Genomic DNA, 19059 nt, shown 5'->3' on the forward strand with positions numbered 1-19059 from the left:
GAATGAGACGAGCCACCTCCTGCACATGAGCCAGGGTCCAGGGGAACCACAGTGGAATTGGCGGGTTTCACGTGAGTGCAGCTCTCATGGCGACCTGCCAGGGAGACGGCGCAGACACTGAGGACACTCAAAGCCTATCAAAACAGGGCTGGGGGGAAGGCTTAGCCATTGAGGCACTGGCCTGCAAAGCCAAAGGATCCAGGTTCAATTCTGTAGGACCCACGTAAGCCAGATGCACAAGGTGGTGTACACATCTGGAGTATGTTTATAGTGGCTGAATGCCCTGGTGCACCCATTCTCCCTTCGTCTCTCTCTCTCTCTCTCTCTCTACCTGCTTCTTTCCCTCTCAAATAAAGAAATAAAATAACTTAAATATTAAAAAACTACCAAAGCAGAAATCTAGAGGTTGCTGAGAGCTCGACACTAAAGTGGACTTGTAACACACCCACCGAGGCTCAGGGAACATTACGGAAGTGGAGCAGAAAAGTCTTTCTTTTCTGCAAGAGACGCAGGGTGGGAAGGAGCATCTAGAGGCATCGCCCCACGAAGGCCGACTCCTGCTCTCATATCCCATGACTCCACATGAACACCAGTAACCCCACTGAGGAGCGCTGTCAGGGGAATGGAGCAAGGAAGGGGGATGTAATAGGATAGTATGATGGGAATGGGGCCAATGCATGACTTGTCCATACGCCAAAGTTTGGAATTAGTAAGAATATATAAAAAAGAAATCCCATCTCAAAATAAGGTGGAAGGTGACGATGACCACCTGTGAGACCTACACACACACACACACACACACACACACACACACACACACGAACATGCATATATACATGCAAACCATATATATACACAGTACACATGTGCCTGCTCTCACATGTCCACCCATGCACACATGAGCATGCACACATACCATGCACCCATAAACACACCACAGCACACCAACACACCAACACACACACACATGAGAAATATTCAATGGCAGTGGAGGCCATCAGAAGGATCTTCGTGTTCCTGAGCTATAGCGAACACGCATGGCATGTGACAAGAGGAGCACCCACTTGGTTTCATGCCTGGAGCCTTGGGTAAGGAGAGGCATTAGGTGCCAGCAAGGCCAGTGCTGGGGCTGCACATGCGACCGAGCTTAGGAAGGAGCAAGGTCAGAAGCCTTTCATTTTTTTTTCTTAACCCCAAACCACAGTTTTATTCAAGAATCAGATTATTGTGCTGGAGAAATGGGTTAACAGTTAGGGCACTTGCTGCAAAGCTAAGGATCCAGGTTCAATTCCCCAGATCCCATGTAAGCCAGATGCACATAGTGGTGCATGCATCTGGAGTTTGTTTGCAGTGGCTAGAGGCCCTGGTGTGCCCATTCTCTCTCTCTCTTCCCCCCCCCCACATAAATCAATAAAGAAAAATAAAAAAATATTTTTGTGAAAGTGGTTTTGCTAGGATTGTCTCATTGAACAGAAGTGATCCGGCAGATCTGGAATTTAACCCCTTTGACAAAGACCAAAGAAAGAAACCAGTGGGACATTTATTTTTTAGCTTTTTAGTTGGTTTGACTTACAGTTTCACCAAAATGCATACAAGTAGCGAGTAACTTCAAGAGGTGAAGCAAACACTTTAATAAGTATACAAGCTGTCTAGAACTGGCAGAATGGTGTATACACACTTTTAAAGGTCTCGTTTAATCCAGGATTTCTCTGATTTTGCTTTTCCTCAGGCTGAACTTGAAAACAAACCATAATAAGATAAGCATGAGGGCTGGAGAGATGCCTTATTGGTTAAAGCCTGCAAAGCCAAAGAACCCAGGATCAATTCTCCGGGACCCACGTAAGCCAGATGCACAAGGTGGCACATGCATTTGGAGTTCATTTACAGAGGCCAAAGGCCCTGGCAGGCATATATATACCCGCCTCTTTCTTCCTCTGTCTCTTTTTCTCTCTCCCTCTCTTTCAAATAAATACAAAATTAAAACAGATACACATGAAAAGTTTGCCATCTTATGTGTATATATGTATGTGTATATGTATATGTATATGTATATGTATATGTATATGTATGTGTATGTGTATATATATGTGTATATTATGTGTATATGTCAAAGTGGGTCATGGGGGGAAAGAGATCCAAAGGGAAGGGAGAGAGTAAGGGCAACAAGTGATATGACAGAAAAAGGGAGTGACTGTGTGAGGGAAGCAAAGGGAGTGGGAGGGTAGTGGTAGAGGGGGAGACATTAGAACACCATGTCGTGACAGGTATGTATAAAAATCCCACAATGAAATATATTACTTTGTACACTAACATATGAAATGATTTTTTTAAAAATGAAAAATAAATCAGCAATTTAATAAGTTTTAAGTGTGCTGTTAATTTTTCACAGTGCTGTAAAATTTCTAGGGCTTTTCATCTTGCAAAAGAGAAACTCTTTACCCACTGACCACAAACTGCTCAGTGTCTCCCTAGGGCCCAGCCTGCCAGCCAACCTGCTACTGCCCTGTGCGTCTGACCACAGTGGAGACCTTGCACAGAGGGTACGTGCCTTTCTGTGTCCATCTTACTTCCCTTAGCATGACATTCTCAAAATTCATTCATAGCACATAACAGGATTTTTCCTTTTTAAATTTTTTGCATGTGTGTATGTATATAATGTGCATGTGCAGGTATGTACTTATGGGCACACATGTGCCATAATGTGTGCATGGAGGCCTGAGGATAACTTCAGGGGGTATGTCTTCTCTTGCCACCTTGTTGGAGATGGGGTCGCTCTTGGTTTTTTCCACTGTGTGTGCACTAGTCAGGAGCTGCTGGATGCCCCTGGCTCCACCTCCCTTTGCCACAAGCTCACTGGGATCACAGATGTGTGTGCCACTTTGCATATGGCTTTACATGGATGTTGGGGAATCAAACTCAGATTGGCAGGCTTGCAAGCAAGTGCCTTAAACCACTGTGCCATATCCTCAGCCAGATTTTCTTCCCTTTTAAGGCTAAGAAATGTTCCATTACACATAGACGTCACATTTCTTTATCTGTTCATGGGCTGATGGACACTGGGGTTGCCTCCTCCTCTTGACTGTGGTGAGCAATGCTACTCTGAGCACAGGTGCACAGGAGGCTCCTTGTGAGTCTGTTCCCAGTGAGATATACACCCAGAGGTGAGACTGCTGCTCACACGCTAACCCTACATGCAGGCTTTTGGAAATGCCATACCATTTTCCATTCTGACTGCATCATTTTACATTCCCACCAGCAGTGTGTAAGAGTTACATTTTCACCACATCCCTGCCAACACTTGCTGTTTTCTGGGCTTTAAAATTTTCATTTATTTTTTTAATGCTGACAAGGATTCTGGAAAAAGAGGAACCCTTCTACACTGTTGGTGGGAATGCAATCTGGAACAGCCATTGTGGAAATCAGTGTGGAGGGTCCTGAAACAGCTAAATATAGATTTATCATATGACCCAGCTATAGCACTCCTAGGCATATATCCTAAGGATTTGCCTCACTATCTTAGAGATACTTGCTCAACCATGTTTATTGCTGCTCTACTCACAATAGCTTGGAAATGGAACCAGCTTGGATATCCTTCAACTGATGAGGGGATAATGAAGATGTGGTACATTTATACAATGGAGTTCTATTCAGTGGTAAAGAAAAATGAAATTATGAAATTTGCAGGGAAATGGATGGATCTGGAAAGGTTTATACTTAGTGAGGTAATCCAGGCCCAGAAAGCCAAACATTGCATGTTCTCTCTCATATGTGGGTCCTAGCTCCAAATGTTTGGACTTCTATGTGAGTTGGACTAAAACTCAGTAGCAGAGACCAGTAAGCTAAAAAGGGGCTCTAAAGGGAATAGAAAGGGGTGGGGGAGGTGGGAAGATTTAAGAGGATGACATTGTATATATGTAAGTAGAAGAATAGATTACTGGGGGGTAGAAAGGCCTAAATGAGGTCAGGGGAAGAGACTGAGTGAAGGAAAGGTGGGAGGAGGCTAATCAAAGTCTAAGAGGGTGTGAATGAGTCATGTGGAAACCTACATTTTTGGACAATGGCACACCCAGAAACCATAGATTGTTAGTAGGAAAATTTCAGTGCTAGGGATGGGATACCTTCCAGTGAGTTGTTGGCCAGGGAGGTCCCTGATACCCCCAAAACATTACAGGCCACTGCCGAGGCTTTTGGTTTCCCACCAGGAATAGATGGTAAAACCCTATTACTGAAGACTCCACACACTTGGACTGCAAGGCCACTGAAAAATCCTGCTGGAACAGAGCTGATAACCTCCTCTGTGTAGACCAGCTGACAGAAAGCTGAAAAAAGCTATGCTGCACGCAGTTCCATGGGAGAGAGAGAAATCATCAGTGGAGATAATAGTAGATACTGAAAGTCAGGCCAAATGAGCCAGTGGGTACAACAGTGGTGTGTCTGTTATGGGGGAAATCAACCACTCTCTAATTGGACTGGAGGTCTACTCCACATGAGGGAATACATGCCTGATACTGAAAACCTATGACAGGGAAAGTCATGAGCCCAAGGGGTGCAATGTCTACTGGTGTCTGGCTAAATTCATATATTATACTCACCAAAATGCCCAGTAAGCACGTCTCTTAATGTTCATATGCTCATATTAATTTCATTCTCACTTTTGTTACAGAACCTTCTCTTTTCAGATGGTGATGACCTTGGGATGACTCACAAGGCACCACAGTGCTGAGAAGAAGTGACAGATGAGTGCTGAGCACTGAAACATCTCTATCACATCTTCTAAGGCTCAGGGTCCATTGTGAAAGAGGTGGCGGAAAGAATGTAAGAGCCAAAGGAAGGGTAGGACTCCTTAAAATGTGCTCCTCCAGACACGAAATGGTCTGGTTATCCATGACCTCACAGTGCCTGACACTACCTACACAAGACCATCACAATAGGAGGGAAAGATCATGACCTCAAAATAAAAGAGAGACTGACTGAGAGGGGGGAGGGGATATGGTGGAGAATAGAGATGCAGAGGGAAAAGTGGGGAGGAGGGAATTAACATGGGTTATTGTCTACAATTATGGAAGTTGACAATAAAAAACTTAACAAAATTAATGTTTTAAGTTATTTTGCAGCTGTTTTAATGAAATATTTTCTTGTTTACAATTCTCAATTCCATAAACCCTCATTAATTATTAAATATATTTCTCATTGAATTAAACAGGGTGATTATTAGGAGAAAGCATCAGATGAAAAGTAAGGCTTACTTTTAACCTAGATAAGTTTTTCCATATGAAGACAATTTTATGTACTCATAATACTATCTTAACCCACTCCCCACATTAAAGAGAAAGCACACAATCTATTTATTGCATGACAAGAAAATTAATTTAAGCTTGTCTTTTTTTTTTTCCTTTGATGTCAGACAGAGCTCTTCCCTGTTGTAATGGAAAACAGAGCATTTCACAGAATTTTCTGGGCTTTTTGGTAGTAGAACCCCAACAGGTGTGAGCTGATGTCCTCAGTCTGCACTTTCCGGGTAGAAGAAGTGTCGCCAATGCCTGATCAACTATGCAAAGTCGCCCTCAGACCTCTCTCCAGTGTCCTCTATTGCTTCCTGACATGCGCAGACTATAAGCCAGTACTTTATTGTGATTGACAAGGCCCTGTGGGGAACTGGCTCCTTGCTGTCTCTCCCAAACTCACCTCCTCTGGCCTCTCTCTGCCGAGAGCCCAGAGTTTGTTGCATCCTCTGGGCCTTTACTCCGGATCACCCTGCCTTGACCTTTTTTCTTCACATCACCTCCTAACTTACTCCCTCACGCCATTCAAATATCACCTAAGTCAGTTTTCAGGGTTAAGGAGATGACTCTGTGGGGTCAATCGCTTACCACACGAGGGTGAGGGATGGGGAATCGTGCCCCTGTACCCACTCATGTCCACTTACAAGTTGGGTGAGCATGGCTACTTGTCAGTGCTCTGGGGTCAGAAATAGGGGATCCCAGAGGCAAGCTGGATGGCTAGACTCGCCAAGTCAGTGAGCTGTGAGTTCATGTGAGAGATCCTGCCTCAGTAAATAAGGTGGGCAGCCAGCAAGGAAGACATCTGATGCCATGCTCTGGCCTCCACAAGTATGCACCCAGAAGTGCATGTGCATGTGCACATATGAACATACACACTTGCATGCACACCACCGGTACAAAAAGTCACCACCTGACTTAGGCCCCTGCAGAGCAACACCCTGCTCCCAGCGCGTCCCATACATCACCTGCTGGTTTATTATTCTTTTTTTTTAAATTTTTTGTTTATTTTTATTTATATATTTGAGAGCAACAGACAGAGAGAGAAAGAGGCAGAGAGAGAGAGAGAGAGAGAGAGAGAGAGAGAGAGAGAGAGAGAGAGAGAGAGACAGGGAGGAGAGTGGGTGCGCCAGGGCTTCCAGCCACTGCAAACGAACTCCAGACGCATGCGCCCCCTTGTGCATCTGGCTAACGTGGGTCCTGGGGAATAGAGACTCGAACCAGAGTCCTTAGGCTTCACAGGCAAGCGCTTAACCGCTAAGCCATCGCCCCAGCCCTGGTTTATTATTCTTTACATAGCTGGGCTATCTGACTTCATTACATAGTTCTATAATATGTCTGCTGTTTCCCAAAGGTGAAGTTCTAGGAGAGCCAAACTCTCATGCCACGTTTATCCCTAACGCCTGGGCTTCTAGGACAGTGTGTACACAGGGTGCTCCATCTGTAGGTGCTTTCAGGAGACTAAAGTGAGCATAAATGACTGCCTTAGCTACCTCCTGCTCAGTCCAGGTAAAGAAGAAATAAGTAAGACTAGCTTACGCCGAGGCTGGCTGACCATACGTGGCTGCCCGAGACACGGGAAAGGAAAGTACTCACGTGAGTCTGCACGTCACCTGCAAGGATTCTACTGTTTTTCAGAAACTCAGCCACCATGCCGTTCATCAGCTTATCAAAGGCCTCGACAGAGGGCGCCACACCTGTGGAAGAGGGATGCGAGGTTATTCCCTGGGGTTCAAGGGAAGCTGGAGCTGACTTGCCACAGGTGATATGGAAGTTGTATTCGGTCGATGTCATATTTATTAATTCATATTCACCTAGCACTTCTCAATGGCTCAGGAAAATATTGTTTTTATCTTCCTCAGTCAAAAATTTCACTGATATCACTTCATTTCATTTCCCTCTGTGGTAGTTAATCTTGTCAACTTAATGAGATTTAGAATCATGTTGGAGACACACCTCTGGGTGGGTCTAGGAGAGTGTTTTCAAAGGGTTAACTGAGGAGGTAGGACTCACTCTGAATGTGGCTGGCATTATCCCATAGGCTGGGTCTTGGCTTAATAAAAAGGAGAAAGTTACCCAAGCATCAACATTCATTGCCCTCTGCTTCCTGACTGTGGATGCAGTGTGACCAGCTGGTTCCTATTCCTGCCACTGTGCCTTCAATACCATGATGGGCTGAGCCCCTGAAACTGTGAGCCAACAACAACAACAAACCTTTCTTCTTCAAGTTTCTTTTGTCAGGAAATTTGTCACAACAATGAGAGAAGCAACAATCCATTCCCCCAGCCTAGAGAGATATGCAGTATTGTCACCATGGGAAGACTGAGGGGCTGGAAGTGAAAACAGAGGAAGGGTGGGCCACAGGAACAGAACAAACAGAAGGCAGATCCCTGAGCTGGACTCAGCTGGCCTCATCCGAAGTGGCTGCATTCTCTTCCATATCTCTCCGCCCAGGAGCTATAGCCCTGCAGATGGTTACCAAGAGCCCCAAGGAGTGAACTCTGGGCAAGCAGGCAAAGCACATGGGTCTCACTCTGCTCTAGCCTCACTTCCTCAGGGGAGGAGATGGCCATGGAGAGATCACTTCCTTGGGGGAGGAGATGGCCATGGAGAGGTCACTTCCTCGGGGGAGGAGATGGCCGTGGGGAGATCACTTCCTCAGGGGAGGAGATGGCCGTGGAGAGATCACTTCCTTGGGGGAGGAGATGGCCATGGAGAGATCACTTCCTTGGGGGAGGAGATGGCCATGGAGAGGTCACTTCCTAGGGGGAGGAGATGGCCATGGAGAGATCACTTCCTAGGGGGAAGAGATAGCCATGGAGAGATCACTTCCTCAGGGGAGGAGATGGCCGTGGAGAGAATGATGACGTGGGCCAATGCACACAGCATGTGACCGGTCAATTTACCGTGACACTGATGGAGCAGACACTCAGCCAGTGTGCTGTTTCCTTCCCTTCTTTTTAATTAACTGAAAAAAAAAAAAAGTTAAGTCCTTGACTTCACGTTGGAAGATCGAGAAATTGAACAGTGAACAGCTCGGCAGTGCGGATTACTAAGTCCAAAGCAGAGGTGCACCTTCCCTCCGCTGTACACGTATTAGCCGTGCTCACAAAGCTACTTTTCTCTTCTTCGCAACCTCCCATTGCCACAGACTCCAAGGGTGATGGGACTGTCATTTCCAGCTCCCTGAGTCTACATCAAGCCTCCCAGGAATCTGTTGAAGTTGAGTTGTCTTAAAGAGGGAAACCCGGCACGCACCGACTTCGGTGACATAAAAGGGCACACACCCAGTGATGCCTTTGTAATTCCATTTGTTGCGTGGTCGAGGACTGAAAGGCCTGTGTTGGGTACTCAAAGTATGAGAAAGTTTTCACATATGGAGGATGCCTCTATCTAGCAAAAGGTAAAAAGATAAAAGAGAATATTTTCCAGTTTCCTTTTATCACTGCTCTCTGCTCACACCTCCTCCGGGCAGCCTTTAATGATCTCTTTGCCCACTCTGCATCTTTTGAACACCTTAATCAAAGCGTTTGTGGTGGAGCAATGATGTCTGGAAACTAAAGATTCTGGAGGATTCGGAGTGTGGATAATTCATCTGAGAGCTCCTGCAACCAGCGCTGTGCACATCAGGTGGTGGGAATGCAAAAAACAGCTCTTCAGTTATGGAGCCTCACTTGCCTGACTGCCAAGCGACGAGACCCTATCATAACTAGAGTAGTCCTTGTTCTCTGGACGTCATTTACTTGTAATGGATTGTGTTCCTTCTCAAAAGTTTATTTTAAAGCAAAAAATTAACTTTAGTTAACATAGTATATAACCTAGTAACATAGTGCATAGGATGATAATAGCGTTTATAGTTAAGACATTTATTTATTATTTATTTATGAAATGGGGTCTCAAATATGGCCCAAGCTGGCCTTGAATTCACAATCTTTCTGCCTCAGTCCCCCAGGTGCTGGCATTATAGGTGTGCACCACCATGCCTAGCTGAGAGGCTAGTCTTAGGATTTGTTATAAACAGAATGTAGGTGAGTACTAAAGCTTCCTACTTAAGAAGAAATGAACAGATGAAATGATGTTAGTTAGAACTAAATAAAATGTGTCAAGACTGGATGTCATTTGGGAATCTCCCTCATCATTTACTTATTTTCTTACTTCAAGAAAGAGAAATTACCAGCTGATGTTTTAGAAGACCTTTGCTTTAATAACTGCTTTGAAATAATTTTCTATATTAGAAAATATTTGTTTAGTCATTAAACAGTTTGATTATGTGTCCTCTAATCTTACCCTCTTTATTTTTTCCTTTGCTTGCTGGTGTGTGTGTGATGTGGTGCATGTAGTGTATGCACATATATGTGCCCTGGTGACACCCCAAGTGTTTGCTTGTAGTGGGGTACACTTGCCTGAGGTGACTGAAGCAGAGCCGAATGTTGAGTGCTTTACTTTGCTCCAGTGATTCGGGTCTCTCCTCCCCTGTGACGCCGAAGTTATAGGCAAGCATGGCTGTTCCCAGCCATTTACGTGGGCTCTAGTGACTTGAACAGGGGTTGGGTGAGTTTCAGGTACCCCAGGCTCTCATGCTTGCTCAGGAAATGCACTTAACCACAGCTCTCTCTCCAGCCTCAGTGAGTGATATTCTTCTTGCTACTCCTTGACATTCCTTTTTTTTTTTTTAATTGTATTCATTTATTTGAGAGAGACACACAGAGAGACAGAGAGAATGGGCATGCCAGGGCCTCTTGCCACTGCAAATGCACTCCAGACACATGAACCCCTTTGAGCATCTGGCTTATGTGGGTCCTGGGAATTTGAACCTGGGTCCTTTGGCTTTGCAGGCAAGCTCCTTAACCACTAAGCCATCTCCCCTACCCGGCATTCCTTTCTGAAATGAGGTATCAAGCCCCGGTTGTCCTGGAGCTCAGCGCACCTCCGCCCAGTGGTGGCGTCACAGCACATGTGGCTTATATGAAACTCAGGGTCTTTTGTATGCCAGGCAAACACTCGAACAACCGAACCACTTCCCCAGCCCTCTGTTTTTTTAATAAAGGAAATATACGGCTCTGTCTACTACCTCTTTTTCAAAACATTTTTTTAAATTATTTATTTATTTATTTGAGAGCGACAGACACAGAGAGAAAGACAGGTAGAGGGAGAGAGAGAATGGGCGCGCCAGGGCTTCCAGCCTCTGCAAACGAACTCCAGACGCGTGCGCCCCCTTGTGCATCTGGCTAACGTGGGAACCGAGCCTCGAACCGGGGTCCTTAGGCTTCACAGGCAAGCGCTTAACTGCTAATCCATCTCTCCAGCCCTCAAAACATTTTTTTATGTGTATGGTGCACGTGTATGTTTGTGTTTATATGTGTGTGGGCACACATGTGTTTGCAGGTTCTTATGCACGTGTGCACATGTGTGTGGAGGCCAGAAGTCAATGCTGGGTGTTTTCAGTTGCTCACTACCTTAGTTTTTGAGACAGGGTCTCTCAGGAAACCTAAAGTTCACTGATTTGGCTAGACTGCTTAGCTAGTAAGCCATAGGGTCCACTTGTCTCTGCCTTCCCCATGTGGGAATTACAGGTATACGACACCATGCTCAGCGTTTTACGAGTGCTGGGACCTGAACTCAGATCCTCATGCTTAAGAAGCAAACAAATGCTTTACCCATTGAGCCATCTCCCTAGTCCCTCTACTACCTTTTTGCGGCATATTTCTTTATGAGAGAGAGAGAGAGAGAGAGAGACAGTGGGAGGGAGGGAGAGAGAGAGAGGGAGGAAGAATTAGCATGCCTGGGCCTCCAGTCACTGCAATTGAACACCATATGCGTGTGCACGTGTGCAACCTTGCATGCTTGTGTCAACTTGTGCATCCAGCTTATGTGGGACCCGGAGAGTCAAACATGAGTCCTTAGGTTCTACAGGCAAGCGCCTTAACCACTAAGCAATCTCTCTAGCCCTCTACTACCTTTTTGAAGGTGTCAGATTTAATTTATTGACAGTTTTCCTTTATGCAACAATATTTGCTGTCTTTTGGGAATGTTTGATTTTATCTTGTATATTCACAGGCTTTCCACTTGCAGTCAGCAACCTTAAAGGCACATCTGCAATCAGCTGATGGAAAGATGTAATGAAACAGAGGCTGTAGAGAACCTGCAAGCACTGCCGTCCAGACCAGGCTTACGAGGCTCAACACTAACTGCACTGTTAACAAAAGAGACCAAACATGAAATCACAGCATTCTCAGTTGGTGTGGAAAAGCCCCACAGGTCCCCAGCAGCTTCCCTTCAAATAGCTGCCCCTTTCAATCTGTTCAGACAATTTTCATTGTGTTTTGGGGAAAGATACAGCCAGCACGTTTTGTTCTCACAGTAATTTCTACCCCATGCAACACAAGGCATAATTCCAAATGTGCCCAAGATTCTAGCAGCACCAATATAGGTATTTCCTGGAGAAAGAGAATTTGAATCTCTTCTGCCCCAAGGCTTTCCTCAGTTCCCCAAAGCCTGGCAGGATTTAAAACGGGTCAGAGAAGGGGGAAGTGCATGTGACCCTACAGGACAAGAATAGAATCATCATATTAAATACAGAGTGCCCTGTGCAATTTGAATTTCAAATAAGCAATGGATCCATTTTTACTACAACTGTTTACCATGCAGGCTTTGAGACACATTCATTCAAAAGTAGAGTTCATTATTTGAAATTCAAATTTAATGGGTAGCCTTATTTTTATTTCTCAAACTGCAACATTGCTGAAGAGGGAACTGGAAAAACTAGCTGTAGGTAACTTGAAAATCTGCCACCTAGGGTCTTTGTGTGCATGTGTGCCACCATAGCAGCTTTGTTGTGGGTGCTGGGGATCCAAACTCATACCGGAGTGGCAAGCACCTTATCTGCTGAGCCGTCTTCTTAGCCACATAGTCTGAAACCTTTAAAGTTTATTTTGAAGTTGGTACATACAATTTGTATTTATTTCTGGGGAAAGAAGACCCATTTTTTTTTTCCAGGGACTGCCTGCCTCTGGTTAATGTTATGATCACCTGTCAAAGAAGGAGGAGGAAAGCTGAGGCAAGGAGGTAGGCATATTTTAGAGAGCCAATGGCTAGCACAGAATTCAATGACCCACATAGAGACCTGCAAAGAAACAATGTGTGGCCCTACCTTCAATGACACCGTTAATCTCTCCACAGTCCCCAGGAGATCTGTGTGACCCAGCAGACAGCAGCTCCAGCCGGCTGACGGCATGTTCCAGTCTCTCCACCAGTCCCAGCATGTCTGTCATTCTAGAAGGACACCAGGACAAACAGAGGCCATGTAAGTTCCAGTGCAGTGACACCATACCACCGACAGCCCAGAGGAAGAAGAAAACCACTCTGGCTGTGGCCCCTAAAGACTTGTTGTCCCCAGCAGGAAGATAAGTGAGCTTCAAAAACATAATGTATTATATCAGATTTTCCATTCTGTATATCATCTATACATCAGATGATTTTCTGTTCAATACAACGAATTTTACATACTGAAAAAGTGAGTATGTAAGGCATAAACATCACTTCTCTTTACATCATTGTGAGGTGCCTGTCTGCTTCCTTGTTTCACAATCTTATTTATACACAGCAATTAGTAAAAGCCACAAACACATAACTCAAAGTTAATATTTGCCAAGCTGTGATTCTCTCAGGCAGTGGGATCACAGTTTAACCAGCTCTGATCATTTTATCTATTAAAGCGTAATGCCCCAGGGGACGCTAAACCCACTGGGAATCCTTGTTCACCAGACATCCCAGCACAGAACTGAATTTATGAAACTGTCAGTGAGCAAAGAGACACCATTGCCTCCGAGAGCTGATATCACTGTTAGTTTGTTTCAGGGCTACTGTTGTTAAATTAAGTTACAGTGATTCTGAATGGTGGAACTTTTAATTTAAAAGAGTTACTTTCCATGTATAAGGCTGTTGATTCTTTTTAGGCACAGTTAGTGGTAGGTGGAATGGTTTTTGAAGATGGAGTCTTCAGTTCCCCAGTATTTTCATTGGCACAAAGAATTAAGCTGATTAAGGCATTGGGAAGAAAAGTGGGTTGGAAGATAAGGAGACAGTTCAGTAAGTAAAGCATTAATTAGCCGTACAACAATGAGAACCTGAGTCCAATCCCCAGTACGCACATAAAATGCCAGGTGTGGTAACACGCATCTATAATCCTACTACTGCGCAGGCAGAAACAGGAGGATCCTTGAGGTTTGCTGCTCTAGTGTAATTGGCGAGCTCCAGGACAGTGAGTGACTCAGTCTCCAAATAGCTGAATGGCACTCCTGAGGAACGACACCGGAAGTTGTCACTGGCCCCCACGTGCAGGCACTCCTGCATATAGTCATGCACACATATACATACACACCCACAAAGTAGGGTTGGTATCCATCCTTCCTAAATTCCAAATGGATATTTCAAGGAGAGGTATGTGTGGGGTAGGGCTATTGGTCCTACAGTTTCCATGTGGAAGCCTCACGTGCACAAGGTCACCATTTAGAGGCACCACTTATGATTGCCTTCGGACAAGCCAGCCGCTGCTGCTCTAAAGGGGTCAAACATGCCTGTTCTGGGCAATGTCTCCAGTTCTCGCCACTTTCAAGAACTTCCTAAGCTTCAAAGTGCAGCCTGCCTCTCAACCACAGGTGTGGCTGCCCTGCAGCCTGGGGGAGTTTTGCTGCTCTGAGATGTGTAACTATTTCATATTTCCCCTGGGAACCAGGTGAATGCATTTCCATTCATTTGAAGCTTAAATACCGTGACGACAGGCCAGTGCATTTTTTCAGAAGCAAGGTTACACGCATCAAAGCCCGCGTCTGGCTCGGCGATTCTGCATCCAAATATCAGTCATCAGAGATGGAGGCAGAGCTCACTGTCTATTTTGGACATCGCTCCCAAAAACCGCTGGCAGTGACACTCAAAATATGGAGCAGGTTCTCCGCACAGCTGAAATCAGCGTCTAATCCCAAGGGGATTCAAAATTAGAAGTTTCTCTTCTATTCTTTTCCTCTTCACGTCAGAGCTTTTGATTCCATTGCAATGGAAGCGGGGTAGGGGGAAGGAAGGAGAAATTTAATTGAATCTTTTACATAATCTTGCTGTGAGGGAACTGGGCATCTTGTAGGTGGGTGAAGGCCATTTGAGAAATGATAAAAAGTCCCTGCAATCTTTTAATAGCTGCCCATCTGTTCATAGTTATCTCTGTTCCCTGTTAGTCAGACTTGCCAAATGTTACCAACATGGGCCTAGTCTGCTCTCTTGTTAGCAAGCTCCCTCAGCCACCACAGCTCGCTGCCCCCCAACAGATCAAGCTGTGTTAGGAAGGGAAGGCAGTTACATTTCACACTTGGGACTGTCTTCTCTGCCTGGGGCTTAATCAGACTCCCTACAAGACCCAAAGCCACTCTTTTTTAAAGTGAGTGTTCCGTTCCATATGTTGAAAGACAAAAGGACTCAACTCACAAATGGCAGGGCTGGGCAGACTGCTATGGAATGCAGTGTAAAAGATGTCACGTCACGTAAAATCACCACGAGCAAGACCCAAGTCTTGTCACAGCCTCTAAAAGGAACAAGATCCGGCTTCTCTGAGGAAGCTGGAAAGGTGCCATTGGGTTGAAAAATTTAGAACAGTATCTAAGAGAGGCTGAAGAATAAACAAAAGAAAGGATAGACTGGGATCCATGGTGACTGGATGGGTCTGAGACAGCCGGGCATCCTCTAACATTCTCTTCCTGCCCACATATGCCCACAGCTGCTATCTGGGCATTCGAGAATGAGGAGAAAACAGCTATAGATTCTTGAAATTCTTCCCAGGCAGTTCCATTTGCCTTGGCATTTCAAAGTGGACTTAGCCAACTGTTGACAGAAAATGTGAATTATGGTAGAAGAAATGCATAGTCACTGCAAATCTAGAGCCAGGTCCTCGTAAACAATGGTCTGACCCAGAAGGATGGGAGAAAGGTTTTAGGTAAAGACCCCACTGGAGTAGGGGAGCCAGCAAGGTGACCAGGTGACAGATCTAAGAACCACAGGGGAAGTGAGCAACCAGATTCTCAGTCAAGGTCTGGGCCAGACAGCACAGTGCACACCTGACTCTCCAGGGCTTGAGCCATGCTCTTCAGGAAGAAAGGAATTCCTAGGTGAGGATCCCACTGCCCACAGCACTTCAGACCAGAGAGGGCGGCCCATTGCCTCTCATCCCTTTGCCGTTTGGGGTTCTGCTTCAAGGAGCTGTACTTGAGGTTAATCGTTTTTAGCCTACCTTAAAAAAATTTAATTTACTTATTTATTTGAGAGAGAGAGACGGGTGGGGTGGGGTGGAATGGGCGTGCTAGGGCCTCCAGCCACTGCAAACCAACTCGAGACACATGCACTACCATGTGCATCTGGCCTACGTAGGTCCTGGGGAATTGAACCTGGATCCTCAGGCTTTGCAGACAAGTGCCTTAACCACTGTGCCATCTCTCCAGCCCTTGCTTTTTGTTGAAATGGAGCCTCACATAACCCAGATGAAGTTGGCCTTGAGCTCCTGATCGCCTGCCTTCACCTCCTGGGAGTACTGGATCACAGGTCTGTCTGTGCCGCTGGGCCTGTACCTGAGCTAACCTCCCTGTCTCCCTGTGTGGCGTGTGTGCGTGCATGTGTATTCACATGTGCTCATGTCTGTGTTGCATGTGGTGGCCCGAGGTTGACAGCAGTGTCTTCGTGCATTCTACGTCATCTTATTTATTTAAACAGCACCTCTCACTTGTACGCAGAGCTTGCTGACTTGGCTCCGCTACCTAGCCAGCTTGCCCCGGGACGCCAGGTTTCTACCTTCCCAGCACTGGGGTCATAGATGGGTCACCACAGCCACCCAGCATTTATGTGGGCTCTGGGGGCCCAACTCAGGCCCTTATGCTGAGCCATCTCATCAACCCCTGGAAGTTATTCTTAATGCCACGTTGTGCGTTGGTTTTTTGGTATCTCGTGAGTTTGATTACAATGACAGAAGTCCATAGGTCCTGGTCTGTCATCATTTTCTTACTTGAACTTTCCCTGTGCATTCTACTTTTGGTTTTAGTTGACCTACAGAAGTACTACATAGTTAGAGGGTGTGACTGGTCGACTCTGCACTATCTAATGTGCAGATAGGGCCATCAGCATTTCCTTTCTTACTCGTTATTCATTTCTTTGTGTTTGGAGGCCTGCAGCTCCTCTCTGACTCTTCATGATGTGCATGACAGGCTGTTGTCAGCCGCAGGGACACTGCCGTGCTATAGGACACAGTCCTGTTCCTCCTAACGTACCTCAGCACCTGTTATCCAACCATTCTCCAGCTCCCCAGTCTTCCTGCCCCTTACCTATCTCTACTGGACTCTTTCCTCCTTTGCAGTCAAGGTTTTTACCTTCCACATAGGGATGAGAACATAGGGTATTTGTCTTGGGGTGCTTGGCCTATTTCACTTCACATAACTTCTTCCCATGCCATCATTTTGTCACAAATGACAGGACTTTCTTCTTTTTATGGCTAAAGAACATGCCACTGTGTAGACATACATTTTCTTTATCATTCACTGGCTAACAGATACCTAGGTTGATTTTATAGGTTGGCTTACTTTTCCTTTTGCAAAGTTGTGTGTGTGTGTGTGTGTGTGTGTGTGTGTGTGTGTGGTGTAGTGTATGCATGTGGTTGCACATGTGTGTTCCTGTGGCAGTCAGAGGACAGCATTAGGCGTCTTCCTCTATTTTACTGAGGCAGTCTCCCGTTGAGCCCCAAACTCTCCGATTCAGCTTGTCTGGCCAGCTTGCTTGTCCAGGGGATTCTCTGCCTCTGCCCCAGAGTGCTGAGGTTCCAGGTGGCTGCCGCACTCACCAGACATTCAGATGGGTGCAGAGGGTCTGAATGACAGTCCTCTTGCTGCCATAGAAAGCACTTTACTGACGCAGCCATTTTCATAGTCCCTAATTTTTTACTTTTATCAAAGCCAGACATGCACAGACTCAAGAGTCAATAACTCAAAGTGGCTCTTATTCTAAACTGATATAAATATTAAAATTATACATATTAATAGAGTACCATGTGATGTTTATTGTATGGTACATTGGAGTAGGTTAGATGTACCTATCTCTTCAAATATTATTTCCTCATGGTAAAACCATTCAATATACTTTCTTTTAGCTGTGTTGGTTTTGTTTGTTTTGGTTTTTTGAGGTAGGGTCTCACTGTAGCCCAGGCTGACCTGGAACTCGCGGTGACCTTCTTACCTTTACCTCCCGAGTGCTGGGATTGAAGGTGAGCCTCTTTTAGCTTTTTGCAATGTATAGTAAGGACTTAAATCTTATAAGCACAATCATCTCCTATATATTCCTTTTTACCTTTTATATTAAGATTCAATCATTTTCAATTAATTTACACATTTTGTAATTATCTTTCCATTTATACATGCTATAATTTTGTTTCTGTGTCTTGTTTTTCTTTAGCTTAAAGCATTTTCTACAGAATTCCACCACTATGTGTAGGCTTTCATTTTATTTCTTTGACACAAGGTGTCTTAGCTAGCTGTATTAGTCAGTCGTCTCTAGAGGAAAGGAACCAGTACAGTGAGTATGTATTATAGAGGGGATTTATTAGGCTCGTTTACAGGACACAGCTCAATACTGGCTGGCTGCAGGCTGGGCGCCTCAGCAGTCCCAACCTGGCACTGAAGGTCTAGAGGATTTCTGGAGAGCTGCTGGCTTTCTGTCCATGCCGGAGTCTCATGAACTGGGTTCCAACATCCACAAAGGACAGGAGCAACTGCGTAGATGTCTGTACCAGCAAGTAACATGGGCAGCCAAGCAAAGGGCCCTGTGTTCTCCTCCCACAGCTTCTTTGGAGGTGGGCCCCACACTGTGCAGGGAGGGCTTCCTATCTCCTGAAAACACTCTCACAGACCCATCCAGGAGGAGCGTCTCTCGCCTGAATCCTAATCTGATCAAGTTGGCAATAGTATTTAACCACCATAGTGGCTGCCCTGGACGGCCTCCAGCTCAGTCTGCCTCGGCTCCCTGAGCGTGAGGGTCACAGGTGTGACGCCCATGCATGGCTCCTTTTGTCTTGTCCTTTCCTTAGTGTTTCACTGTCACTTTTATGTGCCATATGTTCAGCACTGACACAGTTACAAAGATTCACATCTGAGTCATAGAGTTGGTGAGGATTATTTCCCTTTTGTGCACCACCTCTGCCGCTGTGCTTGGCCTGGCTCTCAGTTTTCTGTGTACTTAAACATAAGCTCACCTCGGGCTGGAGAGATGGTGTAGTGGTTAAGGCGTTTGCCTGTGAAGCTTAAGGACCCAGGTTCTATTCCCCAGTATCCACGTAAGCCAGATGCACAAGGTGGCGCATGTGTCTGGAGTTCATTTACAGTGGCTAAAGGCCCTGACATACCCATTCTCTCTATATATTTGCCTCTCTCTCTCTCAAAATAAATTTTAAAAAAGTTAAAAAAGTCTCCTCTCTCATCTCTCCTCCAGTTGTGCAAGCTTCTGTTCAACAGAGCTATGCACCTTTCTCAGCCTCTGAGTGCTCCTTCCTGGAGGTAGCTCTTTTGGAGATCTCCAGCGTACACACCTGTCCTGTAGGTGGGCTGTCTGTGACCTGGCGACTGCTGTCACCTTCTTCCATGGCCTCCCCTCCCTCCCTCCCTTCCTCCCTCCCTTCCTCCCTCCCTCCCTCCCTCCTTTTTATGCAACATCACCTGTTTCCTATAATCTTTATTTTTTAGCCTTGTACTTCTTTTTTCTTAAA

General features: G+C 45.5%; 1 protein-coding gene across 2 annotated transcripts in view; it reads right to left on the bottom strand.

Moving 5' to 3' along the window:
- Positions 1 to 19059, bottom strand: part of LOC101601471 (cyclase associated actin cytoskeleton regulatory protein 2) — a 314827-nt gene that overhangs the window by 156260 nt on the left and 139508 nt on the right. For both annotated transcript variants that reach the window (XM_045137016.1, XM_045137017.1), the window contains 2 exons: positions 12430 to 12551; positions 6876 to 6976 (listed from right to left, as the gene is read on the bottom strand). In XM_045137016.1, coding sequence (XP_044992951.1) covers positions 6876 to 6976; positions 12430 to 12551 — 223 coding nt within the window. The remainder of the gene's footprint in view (positions 1 to 6875; positions 6977 to 12429; positions 12552 to 19059) is intronic.

Source organism: Jaculus jaculus, chromosome 17 (assembly GCF_020740685.1).
Source record: "Jaculus jaculus isolate mJacJac1 chromosome 17, mJacJac1.mat.Y.cur, whole genome shotgun sequence".
In the NCBI taxonomy this organism is placed as follows: Eukaryota; Metazoa; Chordata; class Mammalia; order Rodentia; family Dipodidae; genus Jaculus; species Jaculus jaculus.